The sequence below is a fragment of the Callospermophilus lateralis genome, chromosome 4, assembly GCF_048772815.1.
Source record: "Callospermophilus lateralis isolate mCalLat2 chromosome 4, mCalLat2.hap1, whole genome shotgun sequence".
NCBI lineage: Eukaryota > Metazoa > Chordata > Mammalia > Rodentia > Sciuridae > Callospermophilus > Callospermophilus lateralis.
The window spans coordinates 166905492-166928057 of record NC_135308.1 but is presented as its reverse complement, the minus strand read 5'-3'; the positions used below and the strand labels follow the sequence as shown (position 1 = coordinate 166928057).

The window sequence follows — 22566 nt, the reverse complement described above, 5'->3', positions numbered from 1 at the left end:
CAACACATCGGTCAGGGCTATGGGACTGGGTGACCAGTCTAAGAGTCAGAGACAGACTCTGCTTCCCAACCTCCCTTCAAACAGGCAAGTGGAACATGGCTTCATTTCTTATAAATTTATTACATAATAATATTATAATAATTATTATCAATAATAATAATATAAGAAACATAGATCTCTGTGGGGTGTATCACAACGTCAGGGTCAGGAGGCCTCAGGACTGGAGCAGGGGGTGAAAGCCCCTGGATGGAACTCCATACAAAAGGAGGGGTGAAGCAGAACTGACCCTGTAAAGTTAAAAACCCAAATTGAACGGAACAGAAAACCCACAGGTGTGAGACTGAGTGTGTATGTGGCAGTCTGTTACAGTGACCGCTGCTGTGTGTGACCTGGTCTGTTGGTGAGAGGGTTAGTGGGTGTGACTCTGAGCCCAGGGAATGGGGCCGGTGGGCCAGGGAGGGGCAGGCACAGACCGGCGTGCCAGGCCCCTGGGCTGTGAAAACTTCTGTTTTCTTTTTTTTTTTTTTTTTATTAAAAAAAGCTAGAAATATAAACAGAAACTGTGAGTGACGTGGATGGAGCTTAGTCCAGACTCCAAACCCTAGGTTTAAAAACGCCCCAGGCCCCCCACCCCACAGGCCACTGCTGAGTGTGAGGAGTCACAGTAGGGGGGCTGGGCACCCTCAAGGGTCTCTGACTCTCCCCAGGGCCTGTGGTGGCATGACTCTAGGGGACCCCATGATCCCCTCAGAAGCCCAAAGAGGGGCACTGCCTCCAGGGGGCCCTTGGGCCTCCCCAAGCAGCAGGAATTCAGCAAAGAATCCGCTCAGGCTTGGGGAGGCTCTGGAAGGACAGGCTGGGCAAACAGCAGGGCCCAGGGGCAAGCTGGCCTGACTTTCTTTGGAAGAGGAGACGGGTGCTTTCACAGGCACACACCCATGCACACACCCATCGTACATTTCCACAGCCCCCACACCAGTCTGCAGCAGCCCCAGGGGGCCACTCCACAGGCACACACAGGGCTCCCACGTGCTAAGTTGCACCCGGGTTTCACACGCACACAGGTGTGCACACACACACAGGGTAAGAACAGGAGACTTTGGGGTCCAAGGCAGGGAGGCTTCTCTGCTGTAGTTGCCCAAGAACATGGAGAGGATGCTGGACCCCTTCTTGGGGAGAGACCCTGTGAGGAAGATGGCTAGGGGTGGAGTGCTAGGGCCCAGCCCCAGACCCAGGGCAATGGTCTCCCAGGCCCCAGGGCCCTGCTGGTGTCCAGCAGGACCTGATGCCTGCCGCCCCTGCCCCCTCCCCCGCCCCGAGCAGCACCTGAAGGGTGGGTGGGGCACACTATAGCTCAGCCAGGGAAGGGAGCCGAGCTGGGGCCCCAGGGTGGGCCGCCAGGACCCTGGCCAACCCCAGACCAGCTGGAGTGTCCCCTGCCCCGTATGGGGTGGCAGTGAGGGGCCGGAGATGGAAGACTGGGCAGCTGCAGTGGGACCAGCGGGAGGGATCGGGAAAAGGGGGCGGGAACTATTACGGACAGAGATATTTGTTCCTTTTCTCGTTCCAAATATAGAGTGGATTAAAATATGCAAAACAGGGGGCTCCTTGGCCCCCATCTAGAACCCCAATGTCTCCCCCCTCCCCCCGAGTCACCAAGGCGTGTCCTGACCTCGCATGCTGGACTAGTTTCCCCCTCTGGGAGAATGGCCACCCGGAGCTGTGAAGGTGGTGGTCAGGCCAGAGCACCCCACCCCCAACCAACTCCCGCCCCAGCCTCCCTGGTCCGTGCCCTTTCTGTGTGCTGGGTGGGGCTCGGCAGCAGGGCAGGGGAGGGCACTAAGCAATGTACAGGGCAAGTCTCCGAGCAACAGCAAACGGGACGATTCATGCAACATTCCTGGCCCGGGCGCCGTCGTAGGGGGCGGGCCGAGCCCGCGGCCCGGGGTTGGGGTGGGGAGCCCTGCCCGCAGGGCGCAGCTGGAACGGGAGTTGGGGGTAGGGCGTCAGCTGCCTTCCAGCTGCCTGAGCGCGCGTTCGATGTTCATGCGGTGGCCCACGCGCGTGACGCCCAGCTCCACGAAGTCGTCCTTGGTGAGTGCGGGCAGGTGCGCGCCCTCGATCTCGTGGTCCTCGAAGCGGTCGCGGTGTTCGCCTAGGTGGATGCTCTCCAGCCAGTCGCCCACATCAAACTTGCTCCAGAGCTGCAGCGGCTTCTGCTGGAAGGGCCGACGCGGGCCGGGGGCGCCGGGGCCAGGGCCAGGCGCAGGCGAGGGCAGCGGTGACGGCGAAGGGGAGCGGCTGCGCGCACTCACGCTGCGCACCACGAAGCGCACCTCCTTGGGCTCGTGCGGAATGGAGAGGCTGGACGACTTGAGGATGGTGGGAGGCGTGAGGCCGAAGGGCCGCCCCGCGCCTCCCGCGCCCGCCCCCAGCCCCTCCACCCGCTCCAGCGACGCGGGCTTCACTGGGCTCGGGGCGCGTCGCGCCACGGGGTAGCGGCCGCTGGGCCGCACAGAGTAGGAGGCCCCGCTGCCCGGGCCCCCGGGGCTGCGCTGCGCTGAGATGGTGCTCAGCTCACCGAGGCTGCTGAAGAGCCTGCGGAGGGAGAGGGGGTCAGGGCCAGTTGAGGGGGTGAAGTAAAATGGGGCGGGCAGGGGGGAGTGGGGCAAGGGGCCAGGAGGGCTGTGGCTGGGGAGACTATCCTATTGTTATCCTAATCCTTTTGCTTGGCCCCTAGGGCCAGAGCCAGTGTCCTGCTCTCAGGGACCCCTAGACTAGAGCAGTAAGACTGGTGCCTTCCTCCCCCTACTTCATGGAGGCTCCAAGAGCAGCGGACCAAGAAGACAGCCTCTCATGGCAAAGAGCCAGCTGCCAGCTGCCCCTTCACTTCCAGCCTCCAACACTGGCTCTGGGCATGGCACCATCCACAGGTGTCTTAGACGGTGAGGCTCAAGACAGTAGCCTTCACCACTCCCCTATACAGCTCTGTTGCCCCGAGGAGACCCAGAGAACCTGGTTAGCTTCAGGGACAGCTGAGTCATGGAAAAGGCTGACAGTGGTACAAGACTAAACAGGTCCATGACACTGAAGACAAACACCAGGAGGTGCTCACCCCCACACGGGGCAGTGTGTGCAGGTGTGAGGACGCAGTACACCACAACACACAGGTAGCCTCCCTGCACAGGACAGTTCCTGACAGCAATGGTACCCACTCAGGTTGCAGTCATGCAGCCATGGCAGGGGCTCAGCGGCTCACAAGCAGACATGTGCAGACACAAGAAGGACGGCATTTCACTTCCTCACCTGCCAGGACCCAGGACCTCTAGTCCTACCTCATCCTGACCATGACAGGAGGCCTGCCTGGGGTGACTGCTCCAGAGCACACCCACCCCCACATCCCCATTCCTCAGGAGCTTCCAGTGGCCCCAAAGCCCCACGCAGCCATGCAGAGCAGACCTGGGCAGCTAGGCACAGCACATGGACTGTAAGAGGCATGGGATGGGCATGCTCACTTACACAGCCGGCGCTCGGGACCACCGCGCAGCTAGACAGAGCAGCCACATGCAGATGGGCAGGAGAGAGCAATGAGAGAGAGTGTTAGCAGGCCAGGCCCACACGGCCCAAGTCACAACCACACAACGGGCAGCCAGGTGCAGGGACCCCTACCAGAGACCCTGTGCAGGGAGGGGCTCAGGAGTTGGGCCCAGCTACCCTGGAGGTGCTGGGGGAAAGGAGGCACCTATGTGGGATCTGAAAGTGCAGGTGGACTTGACAGATAAGAGTGCACCCGTGACTTGCCTGCACAGGGGCTGTTCTCTAGTGTTCTTGTTTATGCAGTGCAGAGCAGTGTGGATTAGCAGGCACCTGGCACTTGGTGGTGTAATCCATTGACATCCTCTCTGCTGACTGGCCTCTCTCTGTCATCCCCCACCCCAATGCTTGCCCCCAACCCAGGCTGGCCTAAGGAGTCCTCCCTTGGCTTGGGAGTTCCCCTTTGGTACTGTCCTAACCACACAAAATCTCCAGTGCCTGTCCTGTACCTGCATGGCCCCTCCTCATTCCTTCCCTTAAAGTGGGTTCATCTTTCATCTCTAGGTGGACCAGGCAGCCCCTCTCTGGAGACTTCTCTCTCCTACTTAACCTCATTAATATCCCATCCTCTGGCTGTCTCTTCCTCAGCCTGTTTTTATTGCCTCCTCCCAACTGTTCAGACCCATAGCAGAGCTTCCTGAAGTGGGCAGACCATGCCCGCAGCAGAGAAGGGCTCCAGAAACACCAGAGGTGGCCACAGGGAACAGGCAAAACCACCAGAAGAAATGCTCTCTGGTCCTATGGTGCCTGGCCTGAGGGAGCCACTTACACTTTGGGGTTCCCTGGGGGTGGTGATTGTGTGTGCAGTGCTGGTTGAGACTATGAAGGAATCATACCTGTGGACAGACGGGTTATTCATACAGGAGTAGAACAGGAATAGGCACCTTGCCTCCCATCCCCAAACTCACTGACCCTGTGCAGAGCACCTGCACCACATGTCAGACACCTGCCCAGGCCCCATCCCAAGGGATAGGTTTCTGTGTTGTTGTGATGTCAGGTGTCCTGGAGTCTCAGAAGTATACAGCCAAAGGGGTGGGGAGGACCCTGGCTGAACAGTGGAGACAAGTACAGTGCAGGAAGAGGTTCAACCAGACCCCACCCGGGAAGGTTCAAGGAGGACCGAGGAAGCTATGCCTGTCTTGGTAGCACTGAAGCCCTCCTGCCTGGCAGAGGGACCTGGAAGCTCTGGCCAAGGGCAAGCTGGCTCAAGGTTCCCAGAGGCTAAGGAAAGAGACAGAGGAGCACTGGGCTGGGAGTGTGGGGAGAGGGCCGGTCACACACCCACCCTCCCACACACACTGGGTGTGTCAAGGCCTCAGGACACAGGAGGGCATGACTCACCACAGGGCTTGGGTATGTCCTCGTGCTCTCTTCTGGGGGATGAGTGCTGCACCTTGTCCCCAGGGCAGGAACCCTAGCATGTCCACAGCTGACCTTCCAGCAAGCCCGTTTTGGTCCACTGGCATGCGTGGCTGTCTGACCACCCCCTTGGTGGGGCTCCAGCCACTACACAGCCACCTCACCACACCTACCCCATCCCAAAGGGCTCTGGGCCACAACACGTCACGAGGCACAGCCCACAGCCTCCTCCAGAGGACAGCTGGCTCAGTGAGCGTCCACAGCCCCCAGTGTCTCTTCCACCAATGTCTGGATCTTGTCCACTATCCACAGTGACTCTTGGCCAGCGAGGCTTTTTCCCGCTCCCTGGTAGTCACCAAAGCTGCAGCAGGACCCCCTTGCTAACCTGCTCATCCATGTCCCTCAGAGGCAGACTCTCCTCAGTCTCTTCCTGGATGGGTTTTCTGTTTCCTGCTCTTCATAGTCTGCATTTTCTCTGGGCCACTGCTTGCTATGGCTGATGTGCCCAGGAATGTCACAGGAGGCCCCACCTCTACTGGGGTCTGGTAACATACCTCCCACCCCACCTCAGTGATGAATGCCCCGTTTTTCCCACAGGAGAAGCCTAGGAGCCACTGTCAGCTCCTCCCTCTTTTCACCCATATGGCTGACGAGTCACCAATTCCTGACTTTACCCTAGGCCCTCCTCGTGGATCATCTCTGGTCCAGGCTTATCATCCCAGGACCTTTCGCCTCTTTTGTTGGGGGTGCCAGGGATAGACTCCAGGGCTTTATGCCAGGCAGACATGCCAGCGCTGAACCCTAGCCCCTCCCTTCTTCACTGGGCTTGACTCCTGGTGCCTGGCACAAAGCCAGGAATATGATGCAGCATCTTCCACCCAGGCTTGCTCACCTCTGTCAATCCACTGGTACCAATAGTAGGAAGGAGTCCACGCTCTGGTCTGGCCTCCACCTTTGGCTTTCTGTCTTTGCATTCACATGGGGTAGGCCTAGGCCTATAGCCTCCTGATCTGGGGGCCTCATTAAGGGAAACAATCCTCAGTAGGAGCACAGAACCCAACAGGACTCCAGAACTTCTGGGTGTGTCTCTTCTGTAGATGCCTCACTCCTACCTCACAGACCTGTTCACAGCTCCAGCTTGACATGCCCCAGTGTCACTATGTCCCATCCTCTGTGACCCACTTCTGTTCCCCAGCAGAGTTCAGGGACCTGGAAACGGACACCTGCATATGGCCTGCAGGGACACTGCATCCTAGCCCCAGTGCCTGACTATCCTCGAGGCACCTGCCATTATGATCACTCAAGCAGGCAGGGCTTTGTCCAGATCCCTTTCAGACATGATAGTAGGCAGGACCTCGTAGCCAACCTGAGGAGGGTGGGTCTCCTGTTAGGTCCAATGACACTAACAGGTCTGGAGAATACGGCATGCTGTGCCCTCCTCCACATAGCTGATCACAGGTACCGAGAAGGGACTGGGATGTGGCTCAAGCGGTAACGCGCTCGCCTGGCATGGCATGCGTGGGGCGCTGGGTTTGATCCTCAGCACCACATAAAAATAAAATAAAGATGTTGTGTCCGCCGAAAACTGAAAAATAAATATTTAAAAAATTCTCTCTCTCTCTAAAAAAAAAAAAAGAAAAAAAAGGCACTGAGAAGGGTTGGGGATATAGTTCAGCTGGTAGAGTGCTTGCCTCAGATGCACAAGGCCTGGGGTTCAATCCCCAGGACCACAAAAAAAGGTGGGGGGGGCCACTGAGAAGTAATGTCACAGAGAAACTTCACATTTGTGTTTCCAAAGTTACTTCACTGCAAACTTTTTCTATAAAACCAGATAAAAGGGTCAGACAGATGTAAAACTGATAACCAAGGAGAACAGAGCATTGCTGTGGTCTCAGACCACATGTGGGATTTAGGTCCAAGAATGGGCCCTGGAAAACAAAGTGAGTTCAGAGACAGCATAGGCCTCAAGATAGACAGATGGGAAGGGGCCCACAGCCAGTTGTGGAGTTCAGAATCAGGTCTGAATCAACACGCAAAAGCAGCTTAAGTCAGGTGTGGGGCCGAGTAGACAAATGGTCTGTCTGGCAGGGCTAGGCCTAAAGGTAGTACACAGAGCAGATGGATGACCCAGGGTGGATGTCTTAGAGGCCAACAGTCCTAGACTCTCAGAGGCAGACCAAGGCTAATGCATTCTCCAGCTGTCACATAAAAAACAAGGGTGGCTCAGTACAATCTGGTCATTTTCCTCAAATACCTGAACTTTGGTTTCATAATATACATAACACCTTAACTCCAGAAATATCTCCGGCTGCTGGGTACCTGTGGCTAAAGAACATCACATCCTGGACTGGGTCATCCTGTAGAAGGTAGTGGAAAGGGCTGCTTCCTTCCTTGTGGTATTCACCAAGGGAGGGAAGAGATGAGTTTGGGAGATGAAACTGAGGGACCACACAAGGAACAAGGGACATGGTGTGACCCTGAAGGTGTTTCTGCTGCTGCCCTAGGACTTCTGCCAGGATAGGACCTGGGAAGGAAGCAGTCATGCCTGGATGTCAGAACTTCCCACACTTCGGACAATTCTCTCAAAAGCACTTCAGATGGGCCATGCAAAAGACCAGGCCCAAAATAGGATCAGACACAGACATGGCCACAGATGTTCTGTGTTCAGCCCCCTGCCTGCAGCCAGAAGTGGTGGGTAGTGGGGCCCAATTCAGAGGGCTATGTTTTTTTCCCAGCTCTGACAGCAAGGAGGAGCCCAAGAATAAGTGAGCAGAACAGAAGGGAACGCAGAGGCGAGAGGGGGCAGGAGCCAGGGCAGTGGTATTTTAGTGCAGTCGGGCAAGCAGATGACACTGAGTGCTGTTTGTCACACATACATCTGACATGTGCAGGCATGTGAGTCCATGCTCGGCAGTGAACATGCTGTCCACTTGTGTGTGAGAAGACTGCGGAGCATAACCCCAGTGCTGTCATCAGGAGGGGCTTAAGGGCAGAGCTCCAGGTTACAACAGACAGAGAATGGACCTAGGGTCAGACACACCACACTTACTGGATGGAGTGACTCTGGAACCTCAGTTTGATTGTCTGGAAAATGGAGAGTATATTATTGTCCATCTAATAGAATGGTTGTGAAAATTAAATAATGTGATGTGACATTCTCTAGTGCCACATCTAACATGCTAACTTTCCCACAAATGCCTCTAACACTTAACCTCAGTGCCTGCCCAGGTGCCCGGGTGTCAGAGAGGGTGAAGGTAATACTAGCTCACGGGTGTGAGGACCCATCCTGCCCCAGCCCTGTGCCTGCTTCATGTTTCAGCATGCCCACCCTCAGGGAAGCCTGGAGTTCCCATCATTACCAGACCCATCCCACAGGTAAGGGACAGAAGGTCTGAGAGTCTAAGCAGCCTGCTCAAGAAAACAGCTGAGACATGGCCTGGTGAGAGTGGAGATGCAGGGTCATCTGAGGGCTCTGAGCCAATGTCAGGCAAAGCAGCAGGATGCTGAGGCTGGAAAGGGCCACAACACAAGGGAGGCCTGCTGTTTTAGGGCTGCTCAGCAGCTGATTTTCCTATGGAGAGTAACCTCCCCTCAGTCTCAGCTCCTGTTTGTCAGGTGGGCTGGCTCCCCCACCCCAACCCTACTCATGACTAGCCAATGAGCCCCGTGATCATTGGAAAAGCCCGGCCACTAGAAGCTAGGCAAAGGGCAGAACTTTGCAGGTACTACTAAGAAAAGCTGCCCACTTTCTAGCAGCCTGTAGACCAATGGAAGGTTGGTATTCTGGCCTTGCCTTCCCCACCCCATAAAGCACCCAGGCCTAGCAAAACAGAGTCACAGGCTAAGAGAACTTTACCCCACCTATGGAGAATCCAAAGACCACAACAGGAGCATGAATCTAGAGAAGGAACATGCCAGAAGCTTCTGGCTGAGGAATCGCTGGATCTGGCCCTGCAGCCTACTACCTGATGGGAGTCAGAGCCCACGGTGAGGACTGGGCTCACTGAGCCCAACTACAGGAGCTGGACATCCAATAGATTTGAGCCCCTCTCTCTGTCCTTCCATGGAATTCATCCTAAACCACAAAAGACAGCACTTGCATTTGGCTTCACTCTTCTATCCACCTAACAAATGTTTACTGATGGCCTGTACGGGGCCAGACACTGTGCAATGCACTGTAAGTGGCTTTTACTTCCATTGAGACCAAGAGGCAGAGAGGAACAGAGCAACTGGCAGGAGGAGGAGAAGCAGAGAAGGAGGACAGGGCTGGGTCAGGAGACCCCTCCTCTCCTCGAGGATCTGGTCCTGCACCGAGGCCTGGAACCAGGGTACTCATCTTGACTCACACTCTGTGCATCCACTCCAAGGGTACCCTACACACTGCACTGCTGGAGACAGGCTCTCAGACTCGGCTGGGAATCAGAAGAGGGTGAAGGAGTAGAAGCCTCCAGAGCAAGCTTCAGGATGACAAGCGTGGAACCCGGGCCACGCAGGAGAGGCAGCATGAGCTGTCCAAGTTCCCATTTCCCCAAGTTCTCATTCTTCCAGCCAGTTTTGGATACTGACAAGCCCTTAGGACTAAAACCTGCAGTCCCTAAGCTGTTCATTGCTCACTACTCTGTGGACTCCTGCCTTCGACACCTGGCAGCAAAGAGCCCACTCAGGTGGTCTTCAGAGCAGAAAGGAGTCAGGAGGGAGCATCCTGCCCAAACCTGGGGTTAAGGGACCTTGGGGCAGAAGCAAAAGCAGCTTGAGAAAGGTAGACAAGAGGCTGGGCAGCTGATCCAGCACATACGCAGCCCATAGAGGGCCAGCCCAGGGATTGACAAGAGTGGCAACAGCTTTAGTGGTACCCAGCCCCCAGTTCAGCCCCTCCCTGTAGCTCCATGCTGGGGAGCAGGACAGAGAAACAAGAAAGGGAAGGAGAAGGTGAGAGGGCAGATGGTGTGACCCCACCTATCTTCTTACTGCACTTTAAAAATCCCACACAGGAATCTGTGCTTAAGGGGCTCTAAGGGGGTACCATGAGATGAATGTTTCTGGGCAGGAAAGAGGAAGTTAGTGGCTGGTTCCCGACAGAAAAGGTGCCAGTGTGCTCCAGGCCTCAAAAAAAGAAGCAAAGCAGTTGGCAGTCCAGGACAGATGGCACCAGTTTCCTGGGGCAGCCACACCACCCATGAGGACAGGAGTGGAGGCATAAGCTGGCAGACACAAAGCCAAACCCTGGACATGCTCATGCCCCATCTTGGTCTCATGGACCCAGCCCCATGGCCAGCACCAACAGGGTCATGGAGACCAACAATCCTAAAGAGCCTTCTATCTCAGAGAACAAAGCAAGACTAGACAAAGAGATGGATGCCTGGGGTGTGGGAACGGGTGAGATGGGACAGAATGAGGAGGAACAGAGGAGCCTGTGAGTGGATAGGAGGAACAGGAGACAGGGACAGGTCCCTCCCCATATGGCCCTGCTCACCGAGCTGCTGCGATGGGCGACTTCTTGGTGGGGTCCAGCAGGCCACCCAGGCCACCAGCTGGCTCCTCCCCCAGGGAGCGCGTGTCTTTGTTCAGCTGTTGCAGGCGGGAGCTGAGCTCGCTGATCACAGTCGGTTTGTCGTCTTCAGGCCCAGGGAGCCCCCGGCTCTCCACGGGGTCCCCCCACAGCTTGGACCTTCTCTGGAAGAGGTAGCGAGGGCGGGCAGGCCCGGCGGCAGAGGCCAGCCCGGCAGAGGCGGCATGGTGCTGCTGGGCCATGAGCTCGCTGTCCGAGGACTGCTTCAGCAGTGGGTCCCTGAAGGTCACCGGCCCCTTCCCCAGCGGGGACTTGAGCTTGGGCTTGGGAGGCACTGGTGGCTTCTCGAGTAGAAAAGTATGTCCATCAGCGAAGGAGGTGTGGGTGTCGGTGAGTTCCCCGCTCTCCGAGCTCAGGGTGGACATGCTGGACACTGTGGAGATGGTGCTTGTGGTCTCCAAGTGGGGGTCACTGGAACTTCGAGTGTCAGCCTCCTCCACGCCAGAGTCGGCTGCAGACTCAGGGGCAGGGGGTGGCTCACTGCTGGGCTTCCCTGAGGCCGGGCTGGGCACCGTGGTGGGCAATGGGCCCGGGCCAGGGGGTGGGGTGGCCAGCAGGATTCCATTGGCAAACTCTTCAGGGGGTGGCACCAGCCCAATGCGGGCCAACTCCTCCCTGGTCTCCTCATCACTGGAGGACAGTTGAGCCGGCGGCAGGTTCACAGCAAACACCAGCTCTGGCTCCTCTTCTGAGCTGCCCTGGCCTGGTCCAGGGTCTGTTGGGGTGCTGCCTGGGGGCTGGGCCCGGGGGCTAGGCAGGGGCTCTGTCACCGATGCAGTCTGCATGGGAGCCGGGGCCAGCTCCGGGGTGCCGGGGCGCTCCTCTTCAGCTCCCAACCTGCTGGGCTCCTGCCCATTGCTGGTGGCATGCACAACAATGAGGCCAGCTGGCCGCTGCAGTGAAGTATCCAAGACGCTGAGGATCATGGACTTCTTGTCCTCGGGTGACTTACGCTCCTCCCTAGGGGCCTTCTCTACCTCCCTTCGGGCAGGTACAGGAATCCAGGCTGGGCTCCTCGGGGAAAAAGCTGGAGAGGCCAAGGCCCCTCGCTCTGGATCCCGGGCCTGTACATCCACAAACAGGGGTCCAGGGCGTTCTGCATCAGGGCTGTGCACGGGTGTGGGGGACCGGGAGGGTGCCTGTGAGGCCAGAGCTCGTTCTCGGGCAGCCAGAGCCAGGGCCAAGGGTGAGCTAGGGTCCAAGGGTTTGCCAGTGAGTGGGTGGATGAAGGTGGAGCCCGAGGGCCCAAGGCTCGGACCACTGACCAATGGCTTCAGAGCAGAGACTGGGGAAGGGAGCAGCAGGTCGCGGCCAGTGGTGGCGCCACCGGTCCCCAGGAGGCGCTCATCTATGGAGCGTGAGGGCTGCAAAGATGGCAAGTCAGCACTGGGGGGGCTGCCCTCGATGGCACCCACTGACAGGAACACCGTGGAGCGACGCCGTTCCTCAAGCCGTCGCTCCTTGCCAGGGCCCGGACCCGGGCCGGGGCCCCCAAACGCGAGTCCCAGGCTGTCCCCCGCGCCATAGTCGAGGCCGCCCTGCCGGGGGCCGCGGTGCGTCGGGGACGGCTCCCTGGCGAAGCTGCCTCCGCCTGGGCCAGGACTACCCACAGCCAGGGCCGCTCGCTCCTGTGCATCCTCCACCTGCAGCTGCTTCACCAGCGGGCTCTTGCGGCGCTGTGGCTTGGACGGCGCGAAGAGGCTGGCGCTGAAGGCGCCAAGGTTGGCGTAGGGGCTGTCGGGGCCGGGTGGCCGAGGCCTGCGCTTCGGGCGCTCAGGCGGTGTGGCTGCGGGCCCGGGCCGGGGGATGTCGCCTGCTTCCGGCGCCGAGTCCTGCAAGATGATCATAGAGCGCGCGCGCTTCTGCCGCTCGGGGTAGGGCAGTGGGCCAAGGGGCGCGCCTGGCTCGTAGAGGCCGGCTGTCCCCGCCCCCAGGCGTGCCTCCAGGCCTGGCTTGAAGCTGGAGCGTACAGTGTCGTAGGCTCTGCCAGGCGGGGGTGGTGGTGAGAAGGCAGGGGGCGGCCCCGAGTCGAAGTAGTAGGGTGCTGGCGGGGGCGGAGGCGCGGTCTGTGGCGGGGGCGGGATGCCGCGCCCCTCACGCCCAGAGTCCTGCATCGATGTGCTCCTAGGGAAGCGCCCTTCCAGTAGGGACGCCAGCTTCTCATCCTCCCCTGCAGATGGAAGGGTCTGGTGAGACTGCCCTGGGCGCTGTGCCTTCAGAGACACCCCTGGGGACTGCGGCGCCCGCTCCCATGGAGGCTGGTCCGACCCAGAGTCCATCCCACTCAGGAGCATGGGTCAAGGTCAGCAGGGCATCAGGGATGATTCAGGAAGCCCCCAGCAAGGACTCTTGAGTGAGAGGCCAGTCTGGGCTCATCCTGGGATACCCAGTCCTGCACAAGTAGGAAGGGCTAGGGCCCAGGAGAGTGCTGAAGTTCAGCCACAGGTGAAGGAAAGCCCCCACGAAAAAGGCTCTGGGACAGAACCTCAGCCCTCCCTGCCTGTAGATAGAAACCAGACCATAAGAGGACACCTCAGGCCTGCAGGGGCAGGGCTCCCATGCAAAACTGAGGAAGGTAGGCTCCGAAACACCCCAAATGGAACAAGCTGGACCTGTGCCTGGCCCCGGGGGCAACCAAAGGTGGGAGCACAGCACAGCTGCAGATAAGGGACGGGACTGTGGCAGAGAGCACCAGGCATCCAGCAGAAGGATGGCAGGGCATGGATGGGCCTGATGGGGCCGCTAGGAGGCAGCTGACATAACCACAGTGGCTGGACTTCAGTAAGGGTTGGTGGAAGGAGGATGGGTCTGTGACTTAAATAGAACGGTAGGCCAAGCACTCTGCATGTTTCCATTTTAGCCCCTATTGGCTGTGTAATCCCAGGCCAGCCCCTCTGAACCTGTTTTCTCATGGGCTTATGTAACCTTAAAATGAACCCCCTCCTCCTACCTGTAGATGCCATTAGGATTCTAACTAAAACCTGACAACCTCCTAACTCTGGGACATAATGTGGACACCCACAGGTATGTCCAGTGAGGCTGCACATGCTGGGTGGCCCAGCCTGAGGGGTAGGCAGCTCCACACCAGCACACCACATCTGGTATGCTCTGTGTTGGACACATGCAGGTTAAGAAGTCACTAAAAGATAGGATGCCTGCTCTGACTAAATCCTCCCTCAGTCACTGCAGTGCAATGTCATCAGCAAGGCCTCTGACCAGCCAGGTGTAATGGCTCTGTCAGGTCAGGTATAACAAGGGTAGGTGGGCTTCTGCTGCAGGCGAGGCTTGAGTTCCAGCTCTACCAGTCACCTCTAGGAATTTCAGTCTCATTTCAGAAGGATTTTCTGCCCATTACAGGGCCATTTAATGTTTACAGTGTTGGGCTGGACAGGTAGCAGCACCCTGGGAAGTATCATCATTTTTAGGTCGCCTTCCCTCGCACTGATGGACAAAGAGTCTGTGTCCAGTTGGTCTGGCTCTCCCAGCTGCATTCCTGCACAGCACATGCACACAGGATGAACACCCCCAGGCTGCACTAGATGAAGCTCCCCAGGAGGAACAGTCGCACCTCGAGGGTGGAGAGGTGGCAGTGACATGTGAGGATGAAAAAGGGAGATTTAATGCTAATGGCATGCCAAGTTCTGGTTAGGTGAAGAAAAGTCACTTGCCTTCGCACAGAATGGGAGTCTGTTCTGATGCCATCTGGAGCAAAGTAGATCCTCTCTGCCCCAATCATAGCAAGAGCATTTCCTAGCCTCAAGATGCAGGGCCTGATCTACCATTGTTAGCCGCTGCTGGGAAGCCCCTGTGTACCCACTTGGAGCTCAAGCAGGAACAGCCTACTGGTGAGCCCAAGTAGTCCTTGGGGGAGGCACCAGGTGTTCTCCATGTTAACAGATGAGGGCCCTGAGGCTCTAAAGGTTGCACCATGAGCTCAGGGCCACGCAGGACACAGGGAGGAGTCTGGGGGAGCCTGACAACCCAGTCCAATGATCAAATTGGCAACTAAAAGCAAGGGACCAAAATGAGCCCCTGTCAGATCACTTGTTCAGAGAGTGTAGTGGGCACCAGTGAGAGGAGGTGGCAGGCCTACAGAGCAGATGCACAGGGCTGGACCTGCAGTGGTCAGTCCTGCAACTGGATGGCTATCCAGGCAGAGTGAGAGCAGGAGGACAGTAGCAAGACTGTTAAGACCCAGATCTGAGGGAGGTGGAAATGGAGGGGGCCAGTGCTGGTGCCCAGGGCCCTGGGACAATAAGAAGTCCACGAAGGGTTAAGCTAAAGGATGTACAGTAATAACTGTCCTGCAGAAAGTCTCCTTTGCCAAAGGGATGGATGTCAGGGCAGAGAGGGGGCTGGAGGTCATGAGAACAAAGCTGTGGTCCAGGTGCAAGAATAGGGCCTGCACTGGGCATAGCTTGAGACATGTGAGGAGGCAGCCCATCCAAATTATCAGGTGAGGCAGAGGATAAGAAAGAAACCATAGAGAACGCCCAGGGCTTAGGCCAGTGAGGGCAAAAAGAAGCACCTCTTGGCTCCATAGCAGCTGCAGTTTCATAACCTTCTTCCACCACTCTCCCATCTACAGAAATGATTCTCAGCAATTCATGAAGGACCTTTCCATATACCCATGTTTCTACATATTGGCATCTGTCAGCAATTTTCCCCATTGTCCCCTGGAAACTTCACTTACCCTGCATTCTAAGCTCAAAACTGCCACCAACCTTCTGTGACACCCAAGGGTGGCTGGAGTTCCCCAGTTAGCTCCATATGTATGTGTACCTTGATACCCAACGTGAAACTGAAGGATCCATCCTTTCCACCTGAGCCTGAGATCCAGCCCAGGGTCAACCTAGAGTAAGCAGGGCTCCTGGGGGAAGGTGAGGGACTGGAGTTTGGGCAGCTGATTGGCTTGAGGATGGATAGCAGGCAATAGGCAGGACACTTGTGTGACCTTCAGCAAGTCAATTTACTGAACCCTTTGCTTCAGTAAAATAAATGATGTTCCCCAATATGGTCACCGAGAGTATGAGATAAACACGTGCATAAATGCTGTGCCTGCCCTGTGCTGGGCAGGGAAGCTTTGGGGTTTGGTGGCTATCCGCAGGTAGGTGGATGGACAGTGGGCAGCTCTGTGGGTGGCAGATGCCTGTGTAGACACAGTCCTGCCTGGGGTCAAGGAGGTGGCCACATATGGGGTGTGGTGGAGGAGGGCAGTGATGAAGCCGCGAGGGAATAAGAGGTAGAAGGAAAGATGCGGAGGGCTTGGCCTTGAGCAGGTCCCTCAGTTAGTGGGTTAGGGTCTGGGGACTGAATGGTGCAGGCTGAAGGAGGGAGAGCCAGGAAGCACTGTGCCCGAACCCTGGGAGAAGCTTCACTGAGGAGGGATCCAAGAAACCTAGTGGAGTGGTAAGAAGATGCCTAGTCGTCTGTGCCCTGGGAGATTCCCCAGAGGTCTCTGGTAGCCCTGGGGGGAGAAAGCTCATCAGACACAGGCTTAGGGCAATATAGGAGACCTTTCCAGGAAAACTGGCTGTGAGGCAGAGGAGAGTGCGCACCGCCTGGTGGGTGTAGAGCAGGTCCAGGAGAGACTGTTTTACGGCAAGCTGGACCTTTGCTTGGATCTTGCTACAGAGGAGCAGCCAGGATAGGAGATAGCTGATTTGGGGACAAGGACACTGGTGCTAGTGGGAGACAGAGTGATGGAGGGGAACACCCAGTGGACAGGGCGGTAGACAGGTGTTGGGGCCACCCAGTGCACATGAGATAGACAGCAGTACCCAGTGGTTGAGGGATGCTGCCCAGTGGACAGAAGTGGTGAATCCAGTGGGCACCAGACCAGGAAAGAAATCTCAAGAGTCTCTTCCAGCTGCCTGTCCCTGGACTCACGGAAGGACAGACATACTTATGTCCAAAAATGGGACCCCCTGGTCTGGGCAGGAAGAGGTTGGATTCAAGGACCTGAAAATCCCAGCCACGGGTGGGAAGAGACAGCATCCTCCAACCTGACTCCACCCAGCCTAGCCCCCTCCCTCCCAGCCTCATGCAGTCCCTCGGCCCAGCCATACCTACAGACTTGGTCCGTGGAATCCCCTTCCGCAGAGAGCCCGGCAGCTTCTCTGGGCCTGGGAGGCCCTGGCGCTCAAACAATGACTGTGGGGGTCGGGGAGGGGGAACATGGAGGTTCCAGGGCATTAAGGCCCCCAGTGCTCCATTCAGCCCCACCCCTCCTCCACCTAAGCCAGAGACTGGATACACCCCATGCACCCTCCGAAACACTGGTACCCATGGCCTGGTCCAGAAATCAAATCTGGCCTATGCTCAGGTAGCAGGTTGTGTGGGCAGTGCAGACAGTGGCAGTGTCGACGGTGGGGATAGGTCCCAGGCATGGTCTGGAGGAGGGGAAGAGTCCAGAAGGTGCCAGGGAGGCCAGGAATGGTCATGGATAGGACATGCTATGTGGTAGCCTCCACCAGACAGGGGTCTGGTGGTCCTAGAGTGGTACAGAAGCTGCCTGGGCTGGGAGGTATGCAGGCTGCAGCCACAGGAGACCCATTGGTAATAAACTGGCCATCCTGGGGACCGAAGTGGTCCCAAGAGTCTCCAAAAAGCTCTGAGGTATTTCTCCCACCTCCAGAGAGGAGATCCAAGAAAGAGGAAGCATGGCCCTCTGACCCCCATACCCTACCGGCCGGCTTACACTGATCTCAGCAGGGGTGAGCCTCCGGCTAGTGGGCCGCTGCTTGACAGTGGCTGCTCTGGAGTCGGCGTCTGCAATGTCTGGCCTCAGTGCTGGCTCTGCAGCAGCTGCCAGGATCTCATCCAGCTTCTCTGCAGTGGAGGAGATGCCACCTCAGCCCCCAACCTACCTCTGGTCCCCCAGGCCCACCTGACCCATAGTGCTGACCACGGCCACTGGGACCCAACCATCTTCAGGCCCCTTACTGCCCAAGGCTCAGGGCCTGGATTACATCTTGTATCCCATACCAGCCCCTCATGCCCCAAAACCCAGCCCCCCAGCCTATCATCAAGATTCCACCTGCCCCTGGGGAGTAGCCACACTGGACACTCAGGAGGAGCCACTATGGCAACGAGGGAAGAAACCAGGGTGGGGGACAGAACCATTTAGAGCCCCTACTCCCTGACTCCCCTCTGTCCTGGCCTGATCTTGGCACACGGCCTAAGCCAAGGCAAGTGCTCCTAGTGGGACCACAGCTGTGACAGACTCTGATGCAAAGCACGTGTCCACAGGATGTTCAGACAGGTGATAAAATGATCAGTGAACGCACAAGTGGGGGACACAGCCTAACAACCAGGCTCAGGCCGGGATCTAAAACACGGTTCAGTACACCTGAAGAGGTCAAAGAGTCTTCCTCCTCCACCCCAAAGAGAAGCAGCTCCAGCCCCGGTGGGTGCTAAGAAACAAAGAGGGAAGCAGGATGGCTGAGAAGGATCCTCCTCATTGAAGGGGCTTTCCCAGCCCCTCAGAAAGCAGGGGGAGCCAGAGAAGCAGGGGAGACCCACATGGGGCTGACGCCTGAACAAGGCCCACAGGCAGATGTACTAGGCGGCCTTTGTACTAGGAGATGTACTAGGAGACCTTTGTTTGCTGTCCTTATTAAAGTGAAGTGTTTTTAAAAGTGGCACAATTGCATATCAAAAGAATTTGGAAATGTCCAACTAACATGACTGGGGGAAAAAACTATGGGGAGATGGCCACTCAGCTATATCTCAGAGCATGCTCAGGGCCAGCATCAGGGTACAGAAGGGGCTGGGGAAGCACCTGAGTCTACCTGGCAGCTACACAAGCCCTCTCCTCTGGTGGCCTCACAGAACCCTACCCATCCCCTCAGGCTTCCTATCCCCAGGTCCTATTCATCTCTCAAGGGCTATGCCTACCTGGGGTGGGGGGCACTGGCCCTGGCCTGCTTCCACTCTCACATGCCCCTGATGAAGAGTTCCCATGCTCATCCTGAACACCTCCTGCTCCTTCCAGCCCCAAGCTGTGGCTTCAAATAGCGCCTGCTGGCTCCACCTGCCACCCCTTGGCAGCTTCTTGAAGTGTCCGGGACCCACCGCCCCCAGACCAGACCTACACTGCACACTGACTGCCCAGAGTTGGGGCCCTCACCAGATACAACAGGCATGAGCACAGCCAGGCACCATGCAGCTGGCTCTAGGGAGAGTCCCTGCAGAGGGACCCATGACTGCACTGGCCCAGTGCAGTACTCAGTGCCCATTAGAGGCAAAAGGCACCTTGTCTCCTGAGCCCTGCTCCTCCTCACACAGACCCCCAGGGTGGCTCCCGGACCAGGGATGGCTAGATGAGGGATCTTCCCATTTATTTTTGAAGTGGACTGAAGAATTTCCTTTCAAAGGTGAAATCAGCATCGCCTTCCTGTGTTAACAAGTCCTTGGTGATATCCAGCATGGGCAGGTTCTTATCTCCCACAGCAAGCACACAGACGATGCCATTATCACCCTCACCCTACCAGGAGCAAACTGAAACAGAGAGAGACTATCCCAGATCACAGGCCCAATAAGGCCGCACTATCTAGAAACCACAGACGTAAACATGGTGGAAAGCCCTTCCTCCCAGCAAGATGTGCTGCCACTTAGGCTGTGGGAAAACCTAGTCCCAGGGACCCAAAGCAATGTGCACACAAAGTATAGCAAAGCAACTATTATGGCTCATGAGGTGAGGTGCTGAGGCCAAGTGAGAATTACTTTCAAAAGGAAAGAAATCAAGAATTCTGCAAATGGCTGGGCGCAATGGTGTAGGCCTGTAATCCCAGTGTCTTGGGAGGCTGAGACAGGAGAATCGTGAGTTCAAAGCCAGCCTCAGCCATGGTAAGGCACTAAGCAACTCATTGAGACCCTGTCTCTAAATAAAATACAAAATAGGGCTGGGGATGTGGCTCAGTTGTTGAGTATCCCTGAGTTCAATCTCTGGTTCAATCCCCCAAAATTTTGCAAATGACAAAAAGATGATGAGGTTGGGATAAATTTCCAACCAATTAGAAAACACACTCTTGAATAAATTATTCTTGATACTTAAAAAAGGAAATGAAGCCCACTAGGAACCAGGTCCAGGCACTCCCACCAACCACCTACATGGGTCATCTGGGTGTGGGGCAGGACACGCTGGGGCCCAAGTAGTGTGACAACTCTCCTGCCACCTCCTCCACAGCTGGGAGAGGTACACAGGCCTGGAAGCCCAACTCTATCACTGGATGGCAGAACCAGAATATCCCAGAAGCAGCTTTGTTTGTCTGCCCCAAAGGCACAGAAAGGAGTCCTGGAGGAGAGACTTTGTCATCTATTTTTAATACCTGAAAGGGACAACAGATCCAGGAGACTTGGGGGCAGGGGAAGCACAGGGCTGCAGGTCCTGAGAGAGAGGTGGGCTGGGGGCCAGTGGATATAAAGCCGTAGATGGAGGGATGCTAGGTACACAGAGGATGTTTACAGATACCATGCATGGGGCCACAGGGCCACTGTAGGCTTCCATCTGGGCCTGGCTTCCACCTGTGTAAGAAGTAGAGGCAGCGGCAGAAGCCAGGCCCAAGAGCTCATCAGACACTGGTCCTCAGTACCCAGGCCCAAGTGACTCTGTTGCCACCTGGATATTGTTCCTTGCAGCCAGGCTGGACATACAAGCTTGAAAGGATACTAGGATGGGGCATGAGAGGGGGTAGCAAAGTCAACAGCCTGGCAGGAGACCCCAGATCCCTGCTCTAAAGGGACTGTCAGCTCTGAGTCAGCCCTGCAAACAACCAGCACAGGAGTAGGGCCCACAGCCCAGGAAGAGGCAGCCCCTAGAGGATTGCAAAAAGATGCAACACAGCTAGAGCCAAGCACCCCAACCCCCATCCTAACACTGCCCAGTCACCCAGCTTCTCCAACTCCAGATTGGATCCCTCAGAGCCCTTCTTCTCTCCAGCTCTAGGCCATGGCACATGCAGTGGCCTCCACCAGGGACTATCTTAGCTCCTCTCCACCAGGCTGCCTCCACAGCTCCCACATTCCCCAGCTCCCCTGAGTCCTAGGGTCCATTCCTGTGCCTCCCTAGCATATCCCAGAGAGTCACAACTCTAGGGACTCCCCATTCATCCTTCCTAGCCCTTCTCCATACCCCGACCAGATCCCCCGGGAGAATCCTGGGTGTGCCCAGGATGCCAGACCACCCAGACTTGGACTGGAGTCTCATACACCAGTGCTCCCCACAGGCGTGAGGTAAGGCTGGGCCTGGGGACACAAGCAGATGACTTACCCCCTTTTCTTCTCCGAATGGAGGCTTGGAATCAAGAAACAGAGCATAGGGAATAAGAGGCAGGTTTTATCCCATGGCACGCGGGCCCATTCTCCACATTCAATTCCTTGTCCCCATATCTACAAACCCCACCTCCCCAAAGCCAGGCCCTCACAGATCCGCCCCTGGCGTCCCCCTCCTTATCATGAGCACAAATCTGCTCAAATGCCAGTTGGTTAATATGTGGCCTAAAACAAGAAGGAGAAAACCAGCACAGGCAGGAACATATGCACACACATGCATATACACACACCAAGTCCAGTCACACATGCACACCATGCACACACACTCCCACAAGTCCACTCACATATGCACACATGAGCACACGTACACACCCACAAGTCCATTCACACATGCACACACATGCAAACCCATGAGTCCATGTGCATGTGCATGTGTATGTGCAGACATGACCATACACAATGATGTACAAAACTAAACCATACTCGGTCCAGTCAACTGTCTTTTCAGGAAAAAGGCAAAATCCCCCCAAAAATCTAATTTCAGAGGCCACTGAAATTGATAGTTACCCTTGAGCATTCTTTGCAAAGTAGGGCTTGAGTGTGTGGGGACATGGGGGTGTATTATAGGTGATGGAACCCAGGGCCTTGCCAGGCTAGGCAAGTGCTCTACCACTGAGCTGCACCCTCAGCCCCAAAAGGAGTTTTTAACAAAAGGCAGGACAAGCATATTCAGCAGGGAAACCTTTTCCAGACTGAGGCCAGTGACAGGGACACTGGGCATGGAACCTACCCCAACCTCTCACCACAAAGAAAAAGGAGCTTAGTGATTACAGGGAATTGATTTCTCCTAACAAAGTCATGAATGCATAGAGGTCAGCTTGGACCAGCCGGTTCCCCCAGAGCTGGGGTCTCCACTGACTTCGGGCCCCACTCACATCAGGACACCCCAATAAGGAAAGGCACTGGGAGTGCTCTGTGCTTCCTCCTCTACTACCTCTTGCTCTTGCTGTCACCCCCACATCTGCCCACTACTACGACCTTCGTTTCCTGAGACCAGCTCTCACTCACAGGAGCCCCTGTCCCCGCCTTCTCCTCCTCCTTCTCTTCCTCCTCCTCGTCCTCCAGCAGGACCTGGCCTCATACTCCACATGGCAGGAGCCACTTCAGCATGAGCTGCAGCCCACTTCCCCATCACCTCACACACTCTTCTCTTCAGGTCATCGTAAAGGATCACAGAGTCCAGAGGGTTGTTAGCTCCCGGTCATGTGAGGGTAGGACATGTCTGTTACGACTGGTGGCAACCCCACACCTCTCATGTCTACCTCTTAAAAGCACAAGTTCTGGATTGGGAGTGGCCTCTCAAGCACCTGGGGACCTCAACTGCTGGCCTGCTTCCACGAACCATGAATTTCCAGAGGGGACTGGTCAGAAGTGGCTGCCGTCCTCTGGAAGCAAGGTAGCTCCCCAAGCCACTGGCTTTCCAGCCCTTCTCAGAACACACAACCATGAAGAATCGGGGTCCAGATTCAAAAGAAACTGTGATCCTAGGGTAAAAAATGTAGGCAGAGGCTCTGTGCTAGGCTGCCCTCTTGTTTCCCCTAGACTCAGACCAGGAAAGCCGGATGCCATGAGTGAGCTCCTCTGGACCACCGACGTCTCTAGGGCACTCCCAACCACCTTTCCCTGTGGCTTCTACAACAGGGGGAAGGTCTGCCTCTTCCACTCACTGCTTCTGTAGGCAGAGCAGCTCAGGAGTTTTAACAAAGGCA

General features: G+C 56.6%; 1 protein-coding gene across 9 annotated transcripts in view; it reads right to left on the bottom strand.

Annotated features, from left to right (window-relative positions):
* Shank3 (SH3 and multiple ankyrin repeat domains 3) overlaps positions 1 to 22566 on the bottom strand; it is a 58651-nt gene that overhangs the window by 1931 nt on the left and 34154 nt on the right. For 3 of the 9 annotated variants that reach the window (XM_076855567.2, XM_076855566.2, XM_077109364.1), the window contains exons 20-23: positions 17223 to 17353; positions 16591 to 16675; positions 10427 to 12692; positions 138 to 2598 (exon numbers count right to left, since the gene is read on the bottom strand). In XM_076855567.2, the coding sequence (XP_076711682.1) occupies positions 2007 to 2598; positions 10427 to 12692; positions 16591 to 16675; positions 17223 to 17353 (3074 nt within the window). In that variant the 3' untranslated portion in view covers positions 138 to 2006. The other 6 variants (XM_076855572.2, XM_076855574.2, XM_076855571.2 and 3 more) reach the window with 6 other exon arrangements.